Below are 20379 nucleotides of genomic sequence, written 5' to 3' on the forward strand. Positions count from 1 at the left end.
TCAATGCAATCCCTCTCAAAACCCAACAATGTGTTTTGCAGAAATGGAAAAACTGCTCCTCAAATTCACATGGAATTGCAAGGGACCCCAAATAGCCAAAACAAACACTGGAAAAGAACAAAGTTGGAGAACTCCTGATTTCAAAATTTAAGTACAAATCTACAGTGAGGTACTGGCAGAAGGATAGACTGATAGATCAATGAAATTAGTTACACTGAAAGAAAGAAAACCCACACATCTACGAACAATGGACTTTTGACAAGGGTGCTAAATCTACTCAATGGGGAAAGAATAATCTCTTCAACAAATGGTGCTGAGACACTGGATATACACATGCTAAAGAATGAAACTGTACCCTTACCTCATACCACACACAAAAATTTACTCACAATGGATCAAAGACCTAAATATAAGAACTAAAACTATAAAATTCTCAGAAGAAAACATAGGATTAAATCTTCATTACCTTGGATTTAGCGAAGAATTCATATGTATGATCCCAACAGCATGAGCAACAAAAGAAAACAGATAAATTGGGTTTCATGGAAATCAAAAACTTTAGTGAATCAAAAGACATGATCAAGAAAGTGAAAAGAAAACCTACATAGGGAAAGTATTTGCAAATTGTATCTCTGATAAGGGTTTACCATCTAGGATATAATAAAGAACTCTTACCACTCAACAAGTGGTAAGACAAACCACCCAATTAAAAATTGGGCAAAGAACCTGAATAGACATTTCTCCAAAGAAGATATACAAATGGCAATAAACATACAAAAAAATGCTCAACATCATTAGTCATCAGAGGCAAGTGCAAATAAAAACCATAAGGAGACACCACTTCACACTCACTAGGATGGCTATAATCTAAAACACAGAAAACAAGAACTGTTGGCAAGGAAGCGGAGAAATTCAAAGCCTTGTACATTAATGGTGGGAATGTAAAATGGAGCAGCCACTGCAGATAACTGGTGGTTCCTCAAAAAGCTAAACACAGAATTACCACATGACCCAGCAATTCCACTCCTAGGTTTATACCCAAAAGAACTGAAAATTTACTAAAATACTTATACATGAATGTCAGAGTAGCACTATTCACGAGAGCTAAAAGGGACAAATAACAAAAATGTCCACCAACAGACAAATGGATCAACAAAACGGATATATTCATACAATCCAGCCATAAAAAGGAATAAAGAACTGACACATGACACAACATGGATGAACGTCCAAAACATAAAGTAAAAGAAGCCAGATAAAAAAAGGTCACATGTTACATGATTCCATTTGTCTACAATATCCAGAATAAATAAGTCCAAAGGGACTGAAAGCAAACAGGAGGTCATCAAGGTGAGGGAAAGGGGATGAAGAGTGACTGCTTAATGGGTGAAGGTTTTGTTTTTTTTTTGAGATGATGGACAGATATTGGTAGTGGGTGCACAAAATCGTGAATGTACTAAATACCACTGGATTATACACTTTAAAATGTTAATTTTGTTACGTGAATTTTACCTCAGCACTTTGAAAAGTTTCTTAAAATGTTCAAAGCCAAGTGGAGAGAAAACAAGCAAATACAAGCAAACAGACTGGCTAGAAAAACAGAACAGCAGCAGAAAGACACAGAACAAAGGAATTGTGCTTGTCTAAACACAGATGACTTCAGAGTATGTTTATATACTTATGGGAACTATCTGGTAGAGATGGAAAGATCAACAATGCAGGAGAGAAAGATGCAATGAACAAAGGAACAAAGTCCTTGATTGCAGAGCATGCACAGAAAGCAGTCTTCAACAGAACCAGACACTTGGTCTTCAGGGACAGAAAAGATGGTGAACATCTGTAGATAGCGCAGGGACAATAAGAACATTCTTCTCTGGTGGCTTCACAGGAGAGCTGGAGGAAGGGGTAGAGAAAAAGAGTACTAAACAGTCATCTTGGAAAGTGAGGAAGGGCATTCGCAGGAGAACGTCAGAGACTGTCGGGCAGTTCTGAACTCATACTCGAGTCTGGTCTAACAGCAAGCAGCAGGCAATGGGGAGGCAGACAGCGCGTCTCAGCGTGGTGTGGAGTTCAGCCGTGCAATGGAGCGGAAGGCCAGGCAACTGAAGGTGTTTGTAAAGAACAATCATAAAATCTAGACTGGGTAGACAGAAGTGAAATGAGCAATTCTCACTATCCAATGAAAAAGGTATGGGATCAAAAGAGTTTTAAAGTAGGTGTGCTGGAAAGAAGTCAGAGTTTGGGTCACAGGAACATGAAATTTCAGGTGACCATGGAGGTGAGAGGCCATCAGTGATGAAAATGGTTACAGGAAGTGTGAAGGCCAAAAAGCTGGCCAGGGTGTGAGACAAATCATCTACATGGATGACTTAGCCACAGGAGTGATGGCAGGAACGAGGTGCAGAGAAAGCCAGTGAGTCAGAATGTAAAGCTGTTCCTGAATGAAGCAAGCGAGCAGGTGGCCAAATGACAACAGCTGTGATACAGCCTAATGACATGAGCTTCAAAAGAACTGGGGTATCTGAAGAAGGAAGAAATGGAAATGTTTAGAATGTGATGGATGAAAAGATGAGTCTAGGATGACCTGCAGCCTTTAAGTTTGTGTGATTAATAGAGCCATTTTAGAGAGGTGAGGAGGAACATGTGGTTTGGGGATAAAAAGAGCTGAGCTCAGCCCGGGACATATGTAACTTCTCTGGACCCGTTTTCTACATGCAAAGTGTGGCAGAAATCTGTTTGACTCTAGCAATGCAACAATTAAAGGTGAGATACAGAAAAGCATCCAGCACAACATGGCTTAACTCCTAAGACTGCACTCTCACTAAAACAGCCCATAGGAGCTTCAAATCTTCTTCTAAGCAGAAGCCAATGAAATAGTTTCTCAGGGCAGAGGTAAGGTTCAGCATGTCCGAATGTAGGGGGAAAGCAGGGACATGGAGGGCCACACAGGCTACACACCACATGGTTTCTCTGCTGCAGTCTGTCCTGAGCAGGAGACCTTGGTTCCACTTCCTCTGATCCAGGCTGACGAGACTCGCATTTGCCTTTCTTGCAGTTGCCATCACAGGGTTTCTTCTCTCCTTTACGAAGAACCTGGAGCTGCATGATGAACTTGGCCTTCCAAGCTCTGAAGTCGTCCTCGATGCTGCCATGTTTGCTTCTCACCACATGGCAGTCACCCTCCCCTCGGGTCATCACCCGCTGTGCACCAAGCATCCACAGCCACTTATCAACATTCTTGCCAACCTAGAAGAAAGAGAGATAGAGGAGAGTTTTGTGTTTTCACACCATCTAAATCAGAGGTTTGTAGACTGCTCTGCAAAAGCCTGGAGTGCCAGTGGGCCCTGCTGCTTATCCAAATGGAAGCAGGTCCTCCAGCCCCAGCCACAACCCCCAGGACTGCAGTCCATACATTCTGGTAGGATTCTGCAAAAGATACCCTTTAACGAAGGGACAAACAAACCTTTTATTTAATCAAGGGTTAATGCCTAAAGAAAGAATTTGAAAACCAGAATCAAAACAATGTCAGAACAAAATAACTCATTAGAAAAACAAATTTGTTCCAAAATGTAACAAAGCCTATGGGGCCAAAGCCCATTTAATAACAAAATGCACATGGAATCCATTTGGCAAGACTCACAATTTCATAAACTCAGAATGTATTTATTTTATTGCAATACGGGACACAGGGGGCATCAAGAAGCACAGCTAGGAGTTAAAATGCTTAACAGACATCCTGAGTGGCAAGTCATTAAACAAAATATTTACATATCTGAATTTTACCATTTTTTGTCTAAGTCTTTTGAAAATAAGGCAAGAAATATACATGATGAGGTAACAATTCAATGTAAACAAGTTTAACGAACGAGCACTTTCACCTTTACTCATATTCTACCAAAGACAGGTGAGCCAGACTGAACCCATATCTGAGTAAAGGTACACATACAAAAAAAGTTTTACTAACTTTTTAGAACCACTAAGAAACTGAGAGCCTCCAAATTTTTATTTTTTAAAGTACAGAGAACAGCATGCAAAAAAGAAAAGAGCCAACTTAATTTCATTTAGAAAAATATCACGGAAAACAAAAGAATTAATATTTTATTACATAAAGGGCAGTAAATGTTTTCTTTCTAGTTCCCTTTAAAAATTAATGATTAAGAGTGACATCATAGGAATGGCGGCAGCGAGGCGCACTTTTTGAGTTCTTCTCCGGATCTTATCAGAAAAGGGACGTTTATAACCCATCAAAGGACTCTCTGCTCATCACGCAGAACAGCTAAGAGACTTGTGCAAGGACTGCGTGCAGGTGGGGAAAATTGGGCGAGCAGGGGAAGAGGGAAGGGAGCGGAGTGGAGTGGAGACGCGGCTCGCATCAGCGGCTGTGGGGACGCGGTCCGCACCTTCGGCTGTGGAGATGCAGCCCGGCCCACATCTGCGGCAGTGGAAAACCAGCGGACATCCGCAGCTGCAGAGACATAAGGGATCCCAGGACGGAACAGAGACACAAAAGCCAGGAGGTGGGCTCTTTCCCTGCGTCCCACAGTTGATCTCTCCCGCCGAGGGGGCAGCATATCTAGCATTTGAAGCAATAACCTCAGCTGATACTTCCAGTTAAGCCCTAGGCCGGACACAGGACACAAACTCCATACCTGGGCCCCTCCCCCTGCTCTTCCAATCCTACCCCTGCCCTTCCAGAGACTTGAACTGGCCCCTGAACTGAGGAGTGGTGTCAGAGTGCAGAGGAGCCTTGGTGCTCTGGCCAAGGGAAGAGGCTGGGAGGACTGTGGTTTCTGCTGGACTAGGAGAGAGGGGACTCCTCCGCCCCCAGCCACCACCTTTTCTGGCCTGCAGGAAGAGAGTGACACAGCTGGGCTGGGAAAGAGAAGACCCCTCCATCCCCAGCCCCCACCCTTTCTGGCCTGCCTGGGGCAGGGCAATTACAACTGCGGAGACATTCCCAGGGATCAGCAGTAAGCGGCAGACACAGCTCCCAGCTTTCAGAAGGTCAGAAATCTCCCGCACACCACACACACACACACACACACACACACACACACACACACACAGAAGAAGTGCCCTAAGACTCAGGAGAACTGGACACAGGGCTGGTGGTGCTACTCTCAGTGTGCATATGTGCAGGCAAGGGCAGAAACTGCACTGGCTTTGTAAAAACTACCGTCCAGACCCCTCAGCCCCACACATCTAAATCTGCAGTCCCAAGGTCACTCTGGGCACCAGGTGACCGGCTCTGCCTGCACAATATGCAGAGGATTCTTTGGTACAGCAGAGGACAACCTGGAGATTACTTGGTGGGCTTAAGACAAGATTGGCGCTGCTTTTTGTTTTGTTTTCTTTTGTCTTTATATCTTTGACATTTTGCCTGTGTTGAGTGGGGGTTGTCGGTTGTTTTTACATGTGAGTGCATTTGTTTTTTCCTTTGTTGTTGTTGTTGTTGTGCTTGGTGATTTGCTTTGTTCGGAAATTGCCCTACCAGGGCCCAGCTTAAGACGCACAAGATTCAACATACCCAGAGGCCAACTCCAGACCAAATCAGAGTACTACCGGGTTTGACCTACAAGTGACACACCAAGAGAGGATTCTTTACAGGCACAAGAGCCCATAGAGGCCAAACCACATTTAAGTGGTCAACCGTCACGCAGCAGAACACCCTGCAGTGGGCAGAGCCAAGTCTCACAACTAGTCAGCCTAGGAGTTAACCCCACCTACTCACAAGCGAAAAGCAATTAAAGATCTTCTTTAACAGGACAATATACACAACACAAGAGTCTCCTTTGGAGCACACGCAGAGGAGAAGAACGAAGTAGCGCAAGTCAAATATAAAGGACACATACTACATAAGATAACCCAGCAAGAACTAAGAACTCTAGGGCATCTACCTAATACATCGAAGCAAACACAGAGAGTCAGCCAGAATGGGGAAACAAAGAAACATGTCCCAAATAAAAGAACAGAAGAAACCTCCACAAATGGAACCAAATGAAACAAAGTTAACCAACCTATCAGAGACAGAGTTCAGAACACTGATGATAATAATGTTTAAAGAGCTTAGAGAGGACATAAAGAAGGATAGAGAAATCATAATGAACAACCAGTTAGAACTAAAGAACACAATTACAGAAATAAAGAACTCACTTGAAGGAATTAACAGCAGGTTAGATGAAGCAGAGGATTGAATCAGCAACTTAGAAGAAAAGTTAGCAGAGATGACCCAAACAGAACAACAGAAAGAAAAAAGAATAAAAAACAATGAAGATGGTTTAAGAGACCTCTGGGATAACATCAAACGCAACAACATGCGCTTCATAGGAATACCAGAAGGTGAAAAGAAGAAACAAGGGATTGAGAACATATTTGAAGTAATAATGTCCAAAAACTTCCCGAACCTGATGAAGGAAACCAACATACAAGCCCAGGAAGTGCAGAGAGTTCCAACCAGGATAAACCCAAACAGGTCCACACCAAGACACATTATAGTTAAAATGGCAAAGGTTAAAGACAAAGAGAGAATCCTAAAAGCAGCAAGAGAAAGACAGAGGGTTACATACAAGGGAACTCCCATAAGACTATCAAATGACTTTTCTGCAGAAACATTGAAGGCCAGGAGGGAGTGGCAGGAGATACTCAAAGTGATGGAAAACAAAGGCCTACAACCTAGATTGCTTTATCCAGCAAGGCTATCATTTAAAGTTGATGGAGAGATAAAGAGCTTCCCAGAAAAGAATAAGCTAAAGGAATTTATTACCACCAAGCCAGCATTGCAAGAAATACTAAAAGGACTTCTGTAAATAGAAGAAAGATGAAAACAATCTAACTACAAATTTAAAAATGGCAATAACTATGTACCTATCAATAATCACTTTAAATGTAAATGGATTAAATGCTCCAATCAAGAGACATAGGGTGGCTGAGTGGATAAGAAAGCAAGACCCTTGTATATGCTGTATACAAGAGACTCACCTCAGATCAAAAGACACACACAGGCTGAAAGTGAAGGGTTGGAGTAAGATATTTCATGCAAATGGAAATGAGAAAAAAGCTGGAGTTGCAATACTTATATCTGACAAAATAGACTTTAAAATGAAGAACATATTAAAAGACAAAGATGGGCACTATATAATAATAAAGGGATCAATTCGACAAGAGGACATAACCCTAGTAAACATCTATGCACCCAACATAGGAGCACCTAAATATATAAAACAGATATTGACTGACATAAAGACAGAGATCAACAGTAACACTATCATAGTAGGGGACTTCAACACACCTCTGACAACAAGGGACAGGTCTTCCAGACAGAAAATCAATATGGAAACAACGGCCTTAATTGATACATTGGACCACTTGGATTTAATCAATATTTTCAGAGCATTTCACCCCAATGCTGCAGAATACACGTTCTTCTCAAGCGCACATGGAACATTTTCCAAGATACACCATATGTTAGGCCACAAAACAAGTCTTGATAAATTTAAAAAAACTGAAATCATACCAATTGTCTTCTCTGACCACAGTGCTATGAAATTAGAAATGAACTACAGGAAAAAAACTGGAAGACACACCAATTCATGGAGGCTGAATAATATGTTACTAAATAATGAATGGGTCAAGCAGGAGATCAAGGAAGAAATCAAAAGTTATCTCGAGACAAACGAAAATGAAAATACGATGACCCAAAATCTATGGGATGCCGCGAAAGCAGTCCTAAGACGGAAATTCATAGCATTGCAGGCCTACCTAAAGAAACAAGAAACATCACTAATCAACAGTTTATCTTCACACTTAAGGGATCTGGAAAAAGAACAACAAAATAAACCCAAAGAGTGTACAAGGAAGAAGATAATAAAGATCAGAGTGTAAATAAATGAAATAGAAACCAGAAAAACAATACAAAACATCAATGAATCCAAGAGTAGGTTCTTAGAGAAGATAAACAAAATTGACAAACCTTTAGCCGGACTCATTAAAAAAGAGAACCCCAATTAATAAAATCAGAAATGAAAGAGGAGAAGTGACACCAGACACCACAGAAATACAAAAAATTTTAAGAAATTACTATGAGCAACTATATGCCAACAAATTTGACAATCTGGAAGAAATGGACAATTTTCTAGAGGCGTACAACTTTCCAAGGCTAACTCAAGAAGAAACAGAAAATCTAAATAGACTGATTACAACCAGGGAAATTGAATCAGTAATCAACAATCTCCCAACAAACAAAAGCCCTGGACCAGATGGCTTTACAGGTGAATTTTACAAAACGTTCAAAAAAGAATTATCACCTATTCTCCTCAAGCTCTTCCAAAAAATCCAGAGGAAGGGAAGACTCCCAAACACTTTTTACGAAGCCACTATCACCCTGATCCCAAAATCAGACAAAGACACCACAAAAAAAGAAAACTACAGGCCAATATCACTAATGAACATAGATGCAAAAATCCTCAACAAAATATTAGCGAACAGAATTCAGCAATACATTAAAAAGATCATACACCATGATCAAGTGGGATTCATCCCTGGTATGCAAAGTGGTTCAACATCCGCAAATCAATTAATGTGATACACCACATTAATAAAATGAAAAATAAAAATCACATGATCATATCAATAGACGCAGAAAAAGCATTTGCTAAAATCCAGCAGCTATTTATGATAAAAACCCTTAAGAAATGTTTTCTTTCTAGTTCCCTTTAAAAATTAATGATTAAGAGTGACATCATAGGAATGGCGGCAGCGGGGCGCACTTTTTGAGTTCTTCTCCGGATCTTATCAGACAAGGGACGTTTATAACCCATCAAAGGACTCTCTGCTCATCACGCAGAACAGCTAAGAGACTCATGCAAGGATTACGTGCAGGTGGGAATAGAGGGATCATATCTCAACATAATAAAGGCCATATATGACAAACCCACAGCTAACATCATTCTCAATGGGGAAAAGCTAAAACCATTCCCCTTAAGATCAGGAACAAGGCAAGGTTGCCCACTTTCTCCACTTCTATTCAACATAGTACTGGAAGTCCTAGCCACAGCAATCAGACAAGAAAAAGAAATAAAAGGCATCCAAATCGGTAAGGAGGAAGTAAAATTGTCATTATATGCAGATGATATGATACTATATATAGAGAACCCTAAAGACTCCACCAACAAACTATTAGAGCTGATAGATGAATTTAGTAAAGTAGCAGGATACAAAATTAATATTCAGAAATCAGTTGCATTTGTATATACCAATAGTAAAACATCAGAATGAGAAATTAAAAAAGCAAGCCCATTTACAATTGCTCCAAAGACTATAAAATACCTGGGAATAAATTTAACCAAAGAAGTAAAAGATCTGTACTCAGAAAATTATAAGACACTGAAGAAAGAAATGAAAGAAGATACAAATAGATGGAAACACATACCATGTTCATGGATAGGAAGAATTAATATAGTTAAAATGTCCATACTGCCTAAGGCAATATACATATTCAACGCAATTCCTATCAAACTACCAACGACGTTTTTCACAGAAATAGAACATATAATCCTAAAATTTATATGGGACCATAAAAGACCCCGGATAGCCTCAGCAATCTTGAGAAATAAGAACAAAGTGGGAGGTATAACAATACCTGACATCAAATTATACTACAAGGCTACAGTAATCAAAACAGCATGGTACTGGCATAAAAACAGACACATAGATCAATGGAACAGAATAGAGAGTCCAGAAATAAATCCACGCCTATATAGCCATTTAATCTACGACAATAGAAGCAAGAATGTACGGTGGGGTAAAGACAGTCTATTCAATAAATGGTGCTGGGAAACCTGGATAGACACAGGCAAAAAAATGAAGCTGGACCACCTCCTTACACCATATACAAAAATAAATTCAAAATGGCTTAAAGACTTAAATGTAAGGTCTGAAACCATAAAATTCCTATAAGAAAATATAGGAAGAAACTTCACAGACATTACCTGGAGTATGATTTTTACTGATATATCCCCTCGCGTGAGAGAAGTAAGAGAAAAAATAAACATGTGGGATTACATCAAACTAAAAAGTTTTTTCACAGCAAAGGAAACCATCAATAAAACAAAAAGGGATCCTACTGAATGGGAAAAGATATTTGCCAATGATATATCTGATAAGGGGTTAGTAGCACAAATTTATAAAAAACTCACTCAACTCCAAAAAAACAAACAACCCAATTAAAAAATGGGCAGAGGACATGAAGAGACATTTTTCTAAGAAGGACATACAGATGGCAAACAGACATATGAAGAAATGCTCAACCTCACTTAACCATCAGAGAAATGCAAATAAAAACCACAATGAGATACCACCTCACCCCAGTCAAAATGGCTATCATCAATAAATCAACAAACAACAAGTGCTGGCGCGGATATGGAGAAAAGGGAACGCTTGTGCACTGTTGGTGGGAATGCAGATTGGTACAGCCACTATGGAAAACAGTATGGAGGTATCTCAAAAATCTGAAAATGGAACTACCTTATGATCCAGCAATCCCACTCCTAGGTATCGATCCAGAGAAATCCAAAACTCCAATTCAGAAATCTTTATGCACTCCTATGTTTATTGCAGCACTATACACAATAGCCAAGACATGGAAACAACCGAAATGCCCATCGGTAGACAACTGGATTAAGAAACTGTGGTACATTTATACAATGGAGTATTACGCAGCCATAAAGAAGAAAGAAATCTTACCATTTGCAACAACATGGATGGACCTAGAGAACATTATGCTAAGTGAAATAAGTCAGACAGAGAAAGACAAATACCATATGATCTCACTTATATGCGGAATCTAAAGAAAAGAATAAGTGAATGAACGAATCAGAAACAGTTTTGGAGACATAGAAGAAAAACCAAGGGTTGCTAGATGGGCAGGGGGGTGGGGATAAGGGGGAAGGTGAGGGGTTTAGAAAATAGTTGGTAACCACAAGATGGCCATGGGGTTTTGAAAATTAATTTGGGGAATGTAATCAATAGTGTAAAGATTTTGTAGGGTATCCAATGGACATGTGTCCCATTTGGGAGACCACCTCAGGGATGATGTAGATGCCTGATCTCTGCACTGTACACGTGAAGCTGAACAATAATGAATGCCAACTATAATTTTATATATATATGTATATATATATGTATGTATATATATATGTATATATATGTACGTATATGGTTACAGGAAGCGGAGTACAGCATTAGGAATAGAGACAGTGGAAATATAATGGCTCTGTGCGATGTCAGAGGGATAGTGGATGGGGGGAGGGGGTTCACACAGTGTGAGGGATATAAATGATAAACGTCTAAGTATTGCTTTGTCTTGTGCACCTGACACTAATAAAATTTTAAAAAATTAATGATTAAAAGACAATGCATTCAGGGCAAGTGCAAGATGGCAGATTAGGTAAACACTATGCCTACTGCATCCCAGGATCACAACAAAATTACAAATAAATTATAGATCAATCAACCCCAAGAATCATCTGAAGACTAGCTGAACAGAACCCCAATAACTAAGGATATAAAGAGGCCACATTGAGACTGGTGCGAGGGCAGAGATGCGAAACGGGCTGGCCCCAAACCCACAGGTAGAGGTTGACCCACAATGGGAGCGACAGCTTGGTGGTGCAGGTCGCCCCTGAAGAGGGAGGGGTCCCAGCCCCACACCAAGCTCCCCAGCTCAGGGGTCCTGTGCCAGGAAGAGGAGTCCCCACAACATTGGCAGTCAAAATCAGCAAGGACTCTGTCTGCCCATCCTGGTGAGATGGAAGGTGGCTGGAAACCCAGAAGTCCTCTTAAAGGGCCTACACACAGACTCACTCACTTGCAAACACTCATCTGGTCTCTGGTGGAGAGGTGGCAACTCAAGGGGCACCAAAGACATACGGGGAAGACTGAGTTGTGTTTCCTTGGAGCAAGGGCTGGAGGGATAGGAGCCATTTTCCTTGTGAGGAGCCTGACGGCATGAAGCCTACAGAGGGGCACCATATTTTCTATGCTGAACCCTCCCCCAATGGGCCAAATCTGAGACTGCATTGGTCTGGTAAAATCTGCGCATGTGCACCACCTTGGTGATGCCGTGGGTCCTTGCTCCGTACAGCTACCCCTGCATCACCTGGGCCACTCTTGCCTGCCCCACAAGCTGCAGAAGCCTTTTATAGCAGTGAATGGCCAGCGGCAGTCTGAAGAAATTTTGGTGGTAGGCAGTGACCTAAATAAAACATGCACCGCAGCCCCTCTGGGAAAGCTCTTGGGAACATGCAGGCCTGAGGTGAGCGGTGGCTGGCCTCGGTATTCTCAGGACAATTTTGCAAAGTGGTCATGGGGCAAGAACCAAAACTGCATTAACTGTAAAAACCACCACTCACACCCTGTAGCTCCCTGGAACCCAGCTGGCCCATGTAGAGCTGCATTTCCAGGGACACTCTCAGCGCCTGGGTGGCCGGCCCTGTTTCACAAGCAATGGAAGGCTTTAACAGCAGCAGACGGCGCATGGCTGCCCAGGGGGCTTTTGGTGGGGGGCAGTGACCCAAAACCTGCACCACAGCCTCTTTTGGGAAGCTTTCAGATATTTGTAAGCCCCAGGCGAGTGACAGCTGGCTGCGGTATACGAAGGGTGCCTTGCAAAGTGGTCACAGGCCAAGTGTTGGCACAGGAACTGAATCTACATTAACTTCGTAAAAACTGCCGGCCATGTCTCATGATGCCCTAGAGCTTCGCCCACCTAGTGCTGCACCCCCGAGGGCACTCTCATCACCGGGTCAACCAGCCCAGCCCATGCACCTAAGTAGCTTCTGTCAACGGCTGGGCCTTAAGGGCAGCTGGCAGGAAGCAACAGGCCTAGGGGCCCTGGGCCTTTTGCTAAGCTGCCTCAGGCCCAATACTGGTAGCAGCTGGCCTCAGTTCACAGTGAGGCCACACCCACATGCCTCCAGGTCCAGCACAGGCAGCAGCCAACTACATATAGCTTTGTAGCTCCTATCATGTAGTCCCGGGCCTGTAACAGACAAGGCTGAAATTACCCTGGACGGGATCCCCAAGAGACAACCAGAAGCAACACGCCCAGAGGCTAGCTTCAGACCACACCAGAGCACTACCTGGTCAGCCGCATAAACAGCACACCCAAAGTGGGGGGGTCGCAAAGGCATGAGAGGTGGCATGGGCGAAGCCTCCTCTGTGCAGTCAGCCCAAACATAGCAGCTCATCCACTGTGGGTATAGCCAGTCCTCACAGTCAATTAGCCTGAGAGTCAACCCTACCCATTGACACACCAAAAGCAATCAAGGCTCAACTATAACAGAACACACACAACACACTCAAGGGGAACTTCTAGAACAACACACACAGGAGACCAGGAAGACTGTGCCACTGGAACACACAGGACATATATTACATAAGGCCAAAGACTGACAGACATAGGAGATCCATCCAATACACAGAAGGAAGCACAGGGAGGCAGCCAGAATGAGGAAACAAAGAAACATGTCCCCAATACAAGAACAGGAAACACCTCCAGAAATAGAACTAAATGAAATGGAGGCAACCAACCTACCAGAGACAGAGTTTAAAACACTGGTCATAAGAATGATTAAGGAATTTAGTGAGAACTTCAACAAAGAGATAGCAAGCATAAAGAATGACATAGAAACCATAAAAGAGAACCGCTCAGAAATAAAGAATACAATAACTAAAATTAAGAACACACTAGAAGGAATCAACAGGAGAGTAGAGGAAGCAGAGGATCGAATCAGCAATTTTGAAGACAAGATAGCACGAAACACCCAATCAGAACAGCAAAAAAAGATAGTTTAAGGGACCTTTGGGACAACATCATTTGCATTATAGGGGTACCAGAGGGAGAGGAGAGGAAGCAAGGGATTGAGAACCTATTCGAAGAAACAATGACTGACAACTTCCCTATCCTGGTGAAGTAAATAGACATACAAGCCAAAAAAGCGCCGAGTCCCAAACAGGATGAACCTAAAGAGGCCCACACCAGACACATCATAATTAAAATGCCAAAGGTTAGACAGAAAAAGAGAACCTGAAAAGCACCAAGAGAAAGACAACTAGTTATTCACAAGGGAGCTCCTATAAGACTGATGTCTCCTATCAGCAGATTTCTCAACAGCAACTTTGCAGTACAGAAGGAAGAGATAAGAAATTTTCAAAGTAACGAAAAACAAGGGCCTACAACCAAGACTACTCTACCCAGCAAGGCTATCATTTAAAACTGAAGGAGAGATAAAGAACTTCCCAGACAAAAAAAGCTAAAGGAATTCATTATCACCAAGCCAGAATTACAAGAAATGTTAAAAAGACATTTTTAAGCAGAAGAAAGGAGAAAACAAATGAAGACCAAAATCTGAATAATAGGGAATAACTATATACCTATCAATAATCACTTTAAATGTAAATGTTTAAATGCTCTAATCAAATACACAGGGTAGATGAATAGATAAGAAAACAAAACCCATGCACATGCTCTCTACAAAAGACCCACCTCAGATCAAAAGACACACACAGACTGAAAGTAAACGGATAGAAAAAGACATTTCATGCAAATGGAAACAAGAAAACAGCTGGGGTAGCAGAATTTGTATCTGACAAAACGGACGTTAAAACAAAGACTACAATAAAAGGATCAATCCAACAAGAGGACATAATGCTAGTAAACATCTATGCACCCAATATAAGCTTCTAAATATATATAACAAATATTGGTATAAGGCAGAGATCAACAATAACACAATCATAGTAGAGGACTTCTAACACCCCACTGACACTAATGGACAGATCCTCCAGACAGAAAAATCATCCTGGAAACAGTGGCTTTAAATGACACACTAGATGAGATGGACGTAATTTATATTTTTAGAGCATTTTATCCCAAAGCAGTAGGATATACATTCTTTTCAAGTGCACATGGGACATTTTCCAAGATAGACCACATGTAAGGCCACAAAACAAGTCTCAATAAATTTAAGAAAACTAAAATCATATATCAAGTATCTTCCCTGACCACAGTGCTAGGAAACTAGAAATCAATTACAAGAAAAAAACTGAAAACCACACAAATACATGGAGGCTACATAACATGCTACTAAACAATGAATGGGTCAACGATGAGATCAAGGAAAAAATCAAAACATACCTTGAGACAAACAAAAATGGTTAACACAATGATGTGCAAAAACCTACGCAACAGCAAAAGTCGTCCTAAGAGGGAAGTTCATAGTATGGAGGTACCTCGGTTTTCGACCGTCTCTGTTAACGAACATTTCAGTTTACAAACACCATAAACCCGGAAGTAAATGCTTTGGTTTTCGAACACATCACGCAGCTTCCGCTGAGGGCAAGATTCTGAGGCCTAGCTGTCGGCTGTTTTCCACTGTTTAAAAACTCGAACGGTCTTCCGGAACACATTACATTAAAAAAACCGAGGTACCACCGTAATGCAGGCCTACCTTAAGAAACAACAAAAATCTCAAATAAACAGTCTAACCTAGGGGAACTGAAAAAAGAACAGCAAACAAAGTGCAAAATGAGTACAAAGAAGGAAATAATAAAGATCACAGTGGAAATAAACAAAATAGAGACTAAAAAACAATACAAAAGATCAATGAAACCAAGAGCTGGTTTTTTGAAAATATAAACAAAATAGACAAACCTTTAACCAAAATCATCAAGAAAAAAACGAGGACACAAATAAATAAAACAGGATTGAAAAAGGAGAAATAACAACTGACACCACAGAAATACGAAAAAAAACTTAAGAAAATATTACACCAACAAATGAGACAATCTGGAAGAAATGCATAAATTCCTAAAAGCATACAATGTTCCAAAGCTGAATGAAACAGAAACACAAAATCTGAACAGATCAATTACCACGAACGAAATCAACTCAGTAATCAACAAGCTCCCAACAAACAAAAGATCTGGACCAGATAGCTTCACAGGTGAATTTTACCCAACATTCAAAAAAGAATTAACACCTATTTCCTCGAATTATTCCAAAATATTCAAGAGAAAGGAAAGGCTCCCAAGCTCATTTTACGAGGCCAATATTACCCTGATTCCAAAACCAGACAAAGACATTACAAAAAAAGAAATCTGTAGGCTGATATCCCTAATGTACACGCAAAACTCCTCAACAAAATATTAGTACATTAAATTCAGCAATACATTAAAAAGATTATGCACCACTATCAAGTGGGATTCATTCCTGGTATACAAGGTTGGTTCAACATCTGCAAATCAATTGATGTGATACACCACATAAACAAAATAAAAAATAAAAACTATATGGTCTTACCAATAAATGCAGAAAAAGCATTTCACAAAATCCAGCATCCATTTATGATGAAAACTCTCAGCAAAGTGGGAATAGAGGGAAAATATCTGAATAGTAAAGACCATATATGAAAAACCTACAGCTAATATTCTATTCAATGGGGAAAGCTACAAGCATTCCCCTTAAGATCAGGAACAAGACAAGGATGTCCACTTTCACAAAAAAAGCTAAAGGAATTCATTATCACCACTTCCACTCGATATAGTACTGGAAGTCCTAGCCAAAGCAATCAGACAAGAAAAAGAAATACAAGGTCAGACAATTAAGTTCATGAACTCATCCTAGAAAAAGTGAGTATACCTCATGCTGAATATCACTATTGTCACCTTCGAAGTACTCCCCTTGGGAAGCTACGCACCAATGCCAGTGCCTGGTCCACTCTTCAAAACAATTTTACAACTCTTTTTCTGGAATGGCCATCAGAGCTGTCATCGTATTACCCTTGACAGCCTAAATGTCATCAAAATGTCTTCTTTTCAATATTTCCTTTATCTTCGGGTAAAGAAAGAAAGAAGTCATTGGGCGCCAGATCAGGTGAGTAGGGAGGGTGTTCCAATACAGTTATTTGTTTACTGACTAAAAACTCCCTCAAAGACAGTGCTGTGTGAGCTGCTGCATTGTCGTGATGCAAGAGCCATGAATTGTTGGCGAAAAGCTCAGGTCATCTAAACTTTTTCACACAGCCTTTTCAGCACTTCCAAATAGTAAACTTGAGCAGTTGGTACAAATTAATAATGGATAATCCCTCTGATATCAAAAAAGATTAGCAATATCGTTGCAACAAATTCGCGAACTTGATTGTCAGACCTCGTAAAAGGCATCCAGGTAGGAAACGAAGAAGTAAAATTGTCATTATTTGCAGATGACATGATAGTATACATAGAGAACCCCAAAGAGTCCAACCTATTAGAACTGATAAATAAATTGAGTAAAGTGGTAGGATACAAAACTAATATTCAGAAGTCAGTTGTATTTTTATATACTAATAACAAACTATCAAAAAAAGAAATTAAGAAAACAACCCATTACAATTGCATCAAAAATAATAAAAAACTTAGAAATAAATTTAACCAAGGAAGTAAAAGACCTGTACACAGAAAACTAAGATACTGAAGAGAGAAATCAAAGATACAAATAAATGGAAACATATACCATGCTCATGGATGGGAAGAATTAATATAGTTAAAATGTCTATACTACCCAAGACAATATATAGATTCAACGCAATCCCTATCAAATTACCAATGACATTTTTCACAGAACTAGAACACATAATCCTAAAATTTATATGGAACCATAAAATACCCCGAATAGCCATGGTAATCTTGAGAAATAAGAACAAAGTGGGAGGTATCACACAACTTGACATCAAATCATACTACAAGGCGATAGTAATCAAAACAGAATGGTATTGGCATAAAAACAGACACATCAATCAATGGAACAGAATAGAGAGCCCAGAAATAAATCCATGCCTGTACGGTCATTTAATCTGCGACAATGGAAGCAAGAATTTACATTGGGGTAAAGACAGTCTATTTAATAAATAGTGCTGGGAAAACTGGACCATGTGAAAAAATGAAGCCATCCCACCCTCTTACACCACATACAAGAATAAATTCAAAATGGATTGAAGACTTAATGTAAGACCCAAAACCATAAAATTCCTAGAAGAACATATAGGAACTAAATTTGCAGACATTACCCTTAGTGATATTTTTACTGATATATCCCCTCGGGCAAGGTAAACAAAAGAAAAAATAAACGTGGGATTACATCAAACTAAAAAGTTTTTTCACAGCAAAGGAAACCATCAATAAAACAAAAAGGCACCCTACTGAATGGCAAAAGATATTTGCCAATGATACATGTGATAAGGGGTTAATATCCAAAATTTATTTTAAAAACTCATACACTTCAATACCAAAAAGCAAACAATCCAATTAAAAAATAGGCAGAGGTCATGAAGAGACATTTCTCCAAAGAGGACATACAGATGGCAAATAGACAAATAAAAAATGTTCAATGTCATTAATCATCAGAGAAATGCAAATAAAAAACACAATGAGGTATCACCTCACTCTGGTCAGAATGGCTATCATCAATGAAATAACAGACAACAAGTATTGGTGAAGATGTTTTTGAGAAAAGAAAACCATGCACTGTTGGTGGGATTGCAAATTGGTGCATCCACTATGGAAAACAGTATGGAGGGTCCTCAAAAAATTAAAAATGGAACTACCTTACAACCCAGCAATTTCACTCCTGGGTATTTATCCAAAGAAATCCAAAACACTATTTCGAAATATATGCACCCTTATGTTTACTGCAGAGCTATCACAATAGCCAAAGGTATGGAAACCACTGAAATTCCTATCAATAAATGATTGGATAAAGAAATTGTGGTACATTTTACAATGGAGTATTACTCTGCCATAAAAATGAATGAAATCCTACCATTTGCAACAACATGAATGGACCTAGAGAACATGATGCTAAGTGAAATAAGGCAGACTGATAAAGACAAATACTGTCTGATCTCACTTGTGTGTGGAATCCAATGATCAGAATAAGCAAACAAAACAGAAACAGACTCATAGATACAGAGAACAAACTGATAGGAGGGAGGTTGGAGTATGGGTGAGAAAAGGCAAAGGGATTAGGAAGTACAAATTGGTAGTTACAAAATAGTCACAGGGATGTGAAATACAGTATGGGGAATATAATCAATAATGTAAAGACTATGTAGGGGGTCAGGTGAGTACCAGACTTACTGGGGGATCACTACCTAGATTATATAAATGCTTAATCACTGCACTGTACACCTGAAACTAATATACAATAATACTGAATGTCAACTATGATTAAATATATATATATATATATATATATATATATATATATATATGTGGTCACGGGATGTAAGGCACAGCATAGGGAATATAGTCAATGGTACTCTAACAGCTATATATGATGTCAGAGGGGTAGTAGATTGGGGGAGGGGTTTATCACTTTGTGAGGGGTGTAAATGTCTAATCATTATGTTGTTTTGTACACCTGAATAAAAAAAAATGTCATACCTTTTTTTAAAAAGGCAGTATGAGTTCAACTGCATTAAGAGTTAGCTTGGGGCTTTCGCCACCCGGGAGCCTCAAGCCCAGCAGCTGGTCAGCTGCCCGCTGTCCCCGCATCTCCAGCGTCCCAGGAGCTGGCTGCTCTGGAGCCTAACGCCTAGCGTCTGGGCATGCCCTGCTATTGGCTGACTTTAATCCTGAAAGCCATGCAGTGGCCAGAGACTGCTGCAGCCATGGAAGGTAGGACAGAAGTCCTGAAGGGCAGCAGGCAGACCGTGAAGAACCTGTAAAACCGGGGTGAACAAGCTCCTCCTTCTAAGGTGTCCCACAGTCAGCGGACAACAGAAGAGGGTGTTTCTTGGTGGATATTTATGCACCAACACCCACTGTTGAAAGCATATTGGAGCACTGATCTTGAGACATTGATGTGATTAGACCCAACACTATAGAACACCCTCTGACCCAGGAAGTAAAGGAATGTGAAGGGACTGTCCCAGACCCAGTTGAAGATAAACTATACTCCACAGAGAGGAGGAAGTGCGAAGATTCACAAGGTTTTAGCCTTATATTTAATTCCCTCACTTTTGAGAACCATGAATTAGTAATCTACAAGCCTGACCTTTACATAAGTGTTGTAAGTGCCATTTGATTTTTATAAGGTATTTTTAGCTCTTGATCCCCTTTGCTGTGCCAGGTGGGGAATGGCTTGCTTGCAGCTACTCTGTAACCTGCGGTACCAGCAAATCGTTTCTTTGTCAGCGAGGTCTTTTGCCCTACAACAACACTAACACCAGTGTGAAGAACAAAACTTACAAAACTGCCTCGGATTATGAGCTAGTCACTCAGACTTCATAACCATGTGAAATAAAGTATCATTCATACTGTAAAACCATGCTGTATCATATGAGT

At 40.4% G+C, this 20379-nt stretch overlaps 1 protein-coding gene and 1 pseudogene across 5 annotated transcripts in view; one reads left to right on the plus strand and one right to left on the minus strand.

Moving 5' to 3' along the window:
* The window catches only part of LOC109437491 (S-adenosyl-L-methionine-dependent tRNA 4-demethylwyosine synthase TYW1), a 237210-nt gene that overhangs the window by 204963 nt on the left and 11868 nt on the right, over window positions 1-20379 (minus strand). For all 5 annotated transcript variants that reach the window (XM_074328473.1, XM_074328478.1, XM_074328475.1 and 2 more), the window contains exon 6: window positions 2959-3246. In XM_074328473.1, coding sequence (XP_074184574.1) covers window positions 2959-3246 — 288 coding nt within the window. The remainder of the gene's footprint in view (window positions 1-2958; window positions 3247-20379) is intronic.
* LOC109438043 (small ribosomal subunit protein bS6m) lies at window positions 19641-20332 on the plus strand (annotated as a pseudogene).

The sequence above is a fragment of the Rhinolophus sinicus genome, linkage group LG03, assembly GCF_036562045.2.
Source record: "Rhinolophus sinicus isolate RSC01 linkage group LG03, ASM3656204v1, whole genome shotgun sequence".
NCBI classification, from domain to species: domain Eukaryota; kingdom Metazoa; phylum Chordata; class Mammalia; order Chiroptera; family Rhinolophidae; genus Rhinolophus; species Rhinolophus sinicus.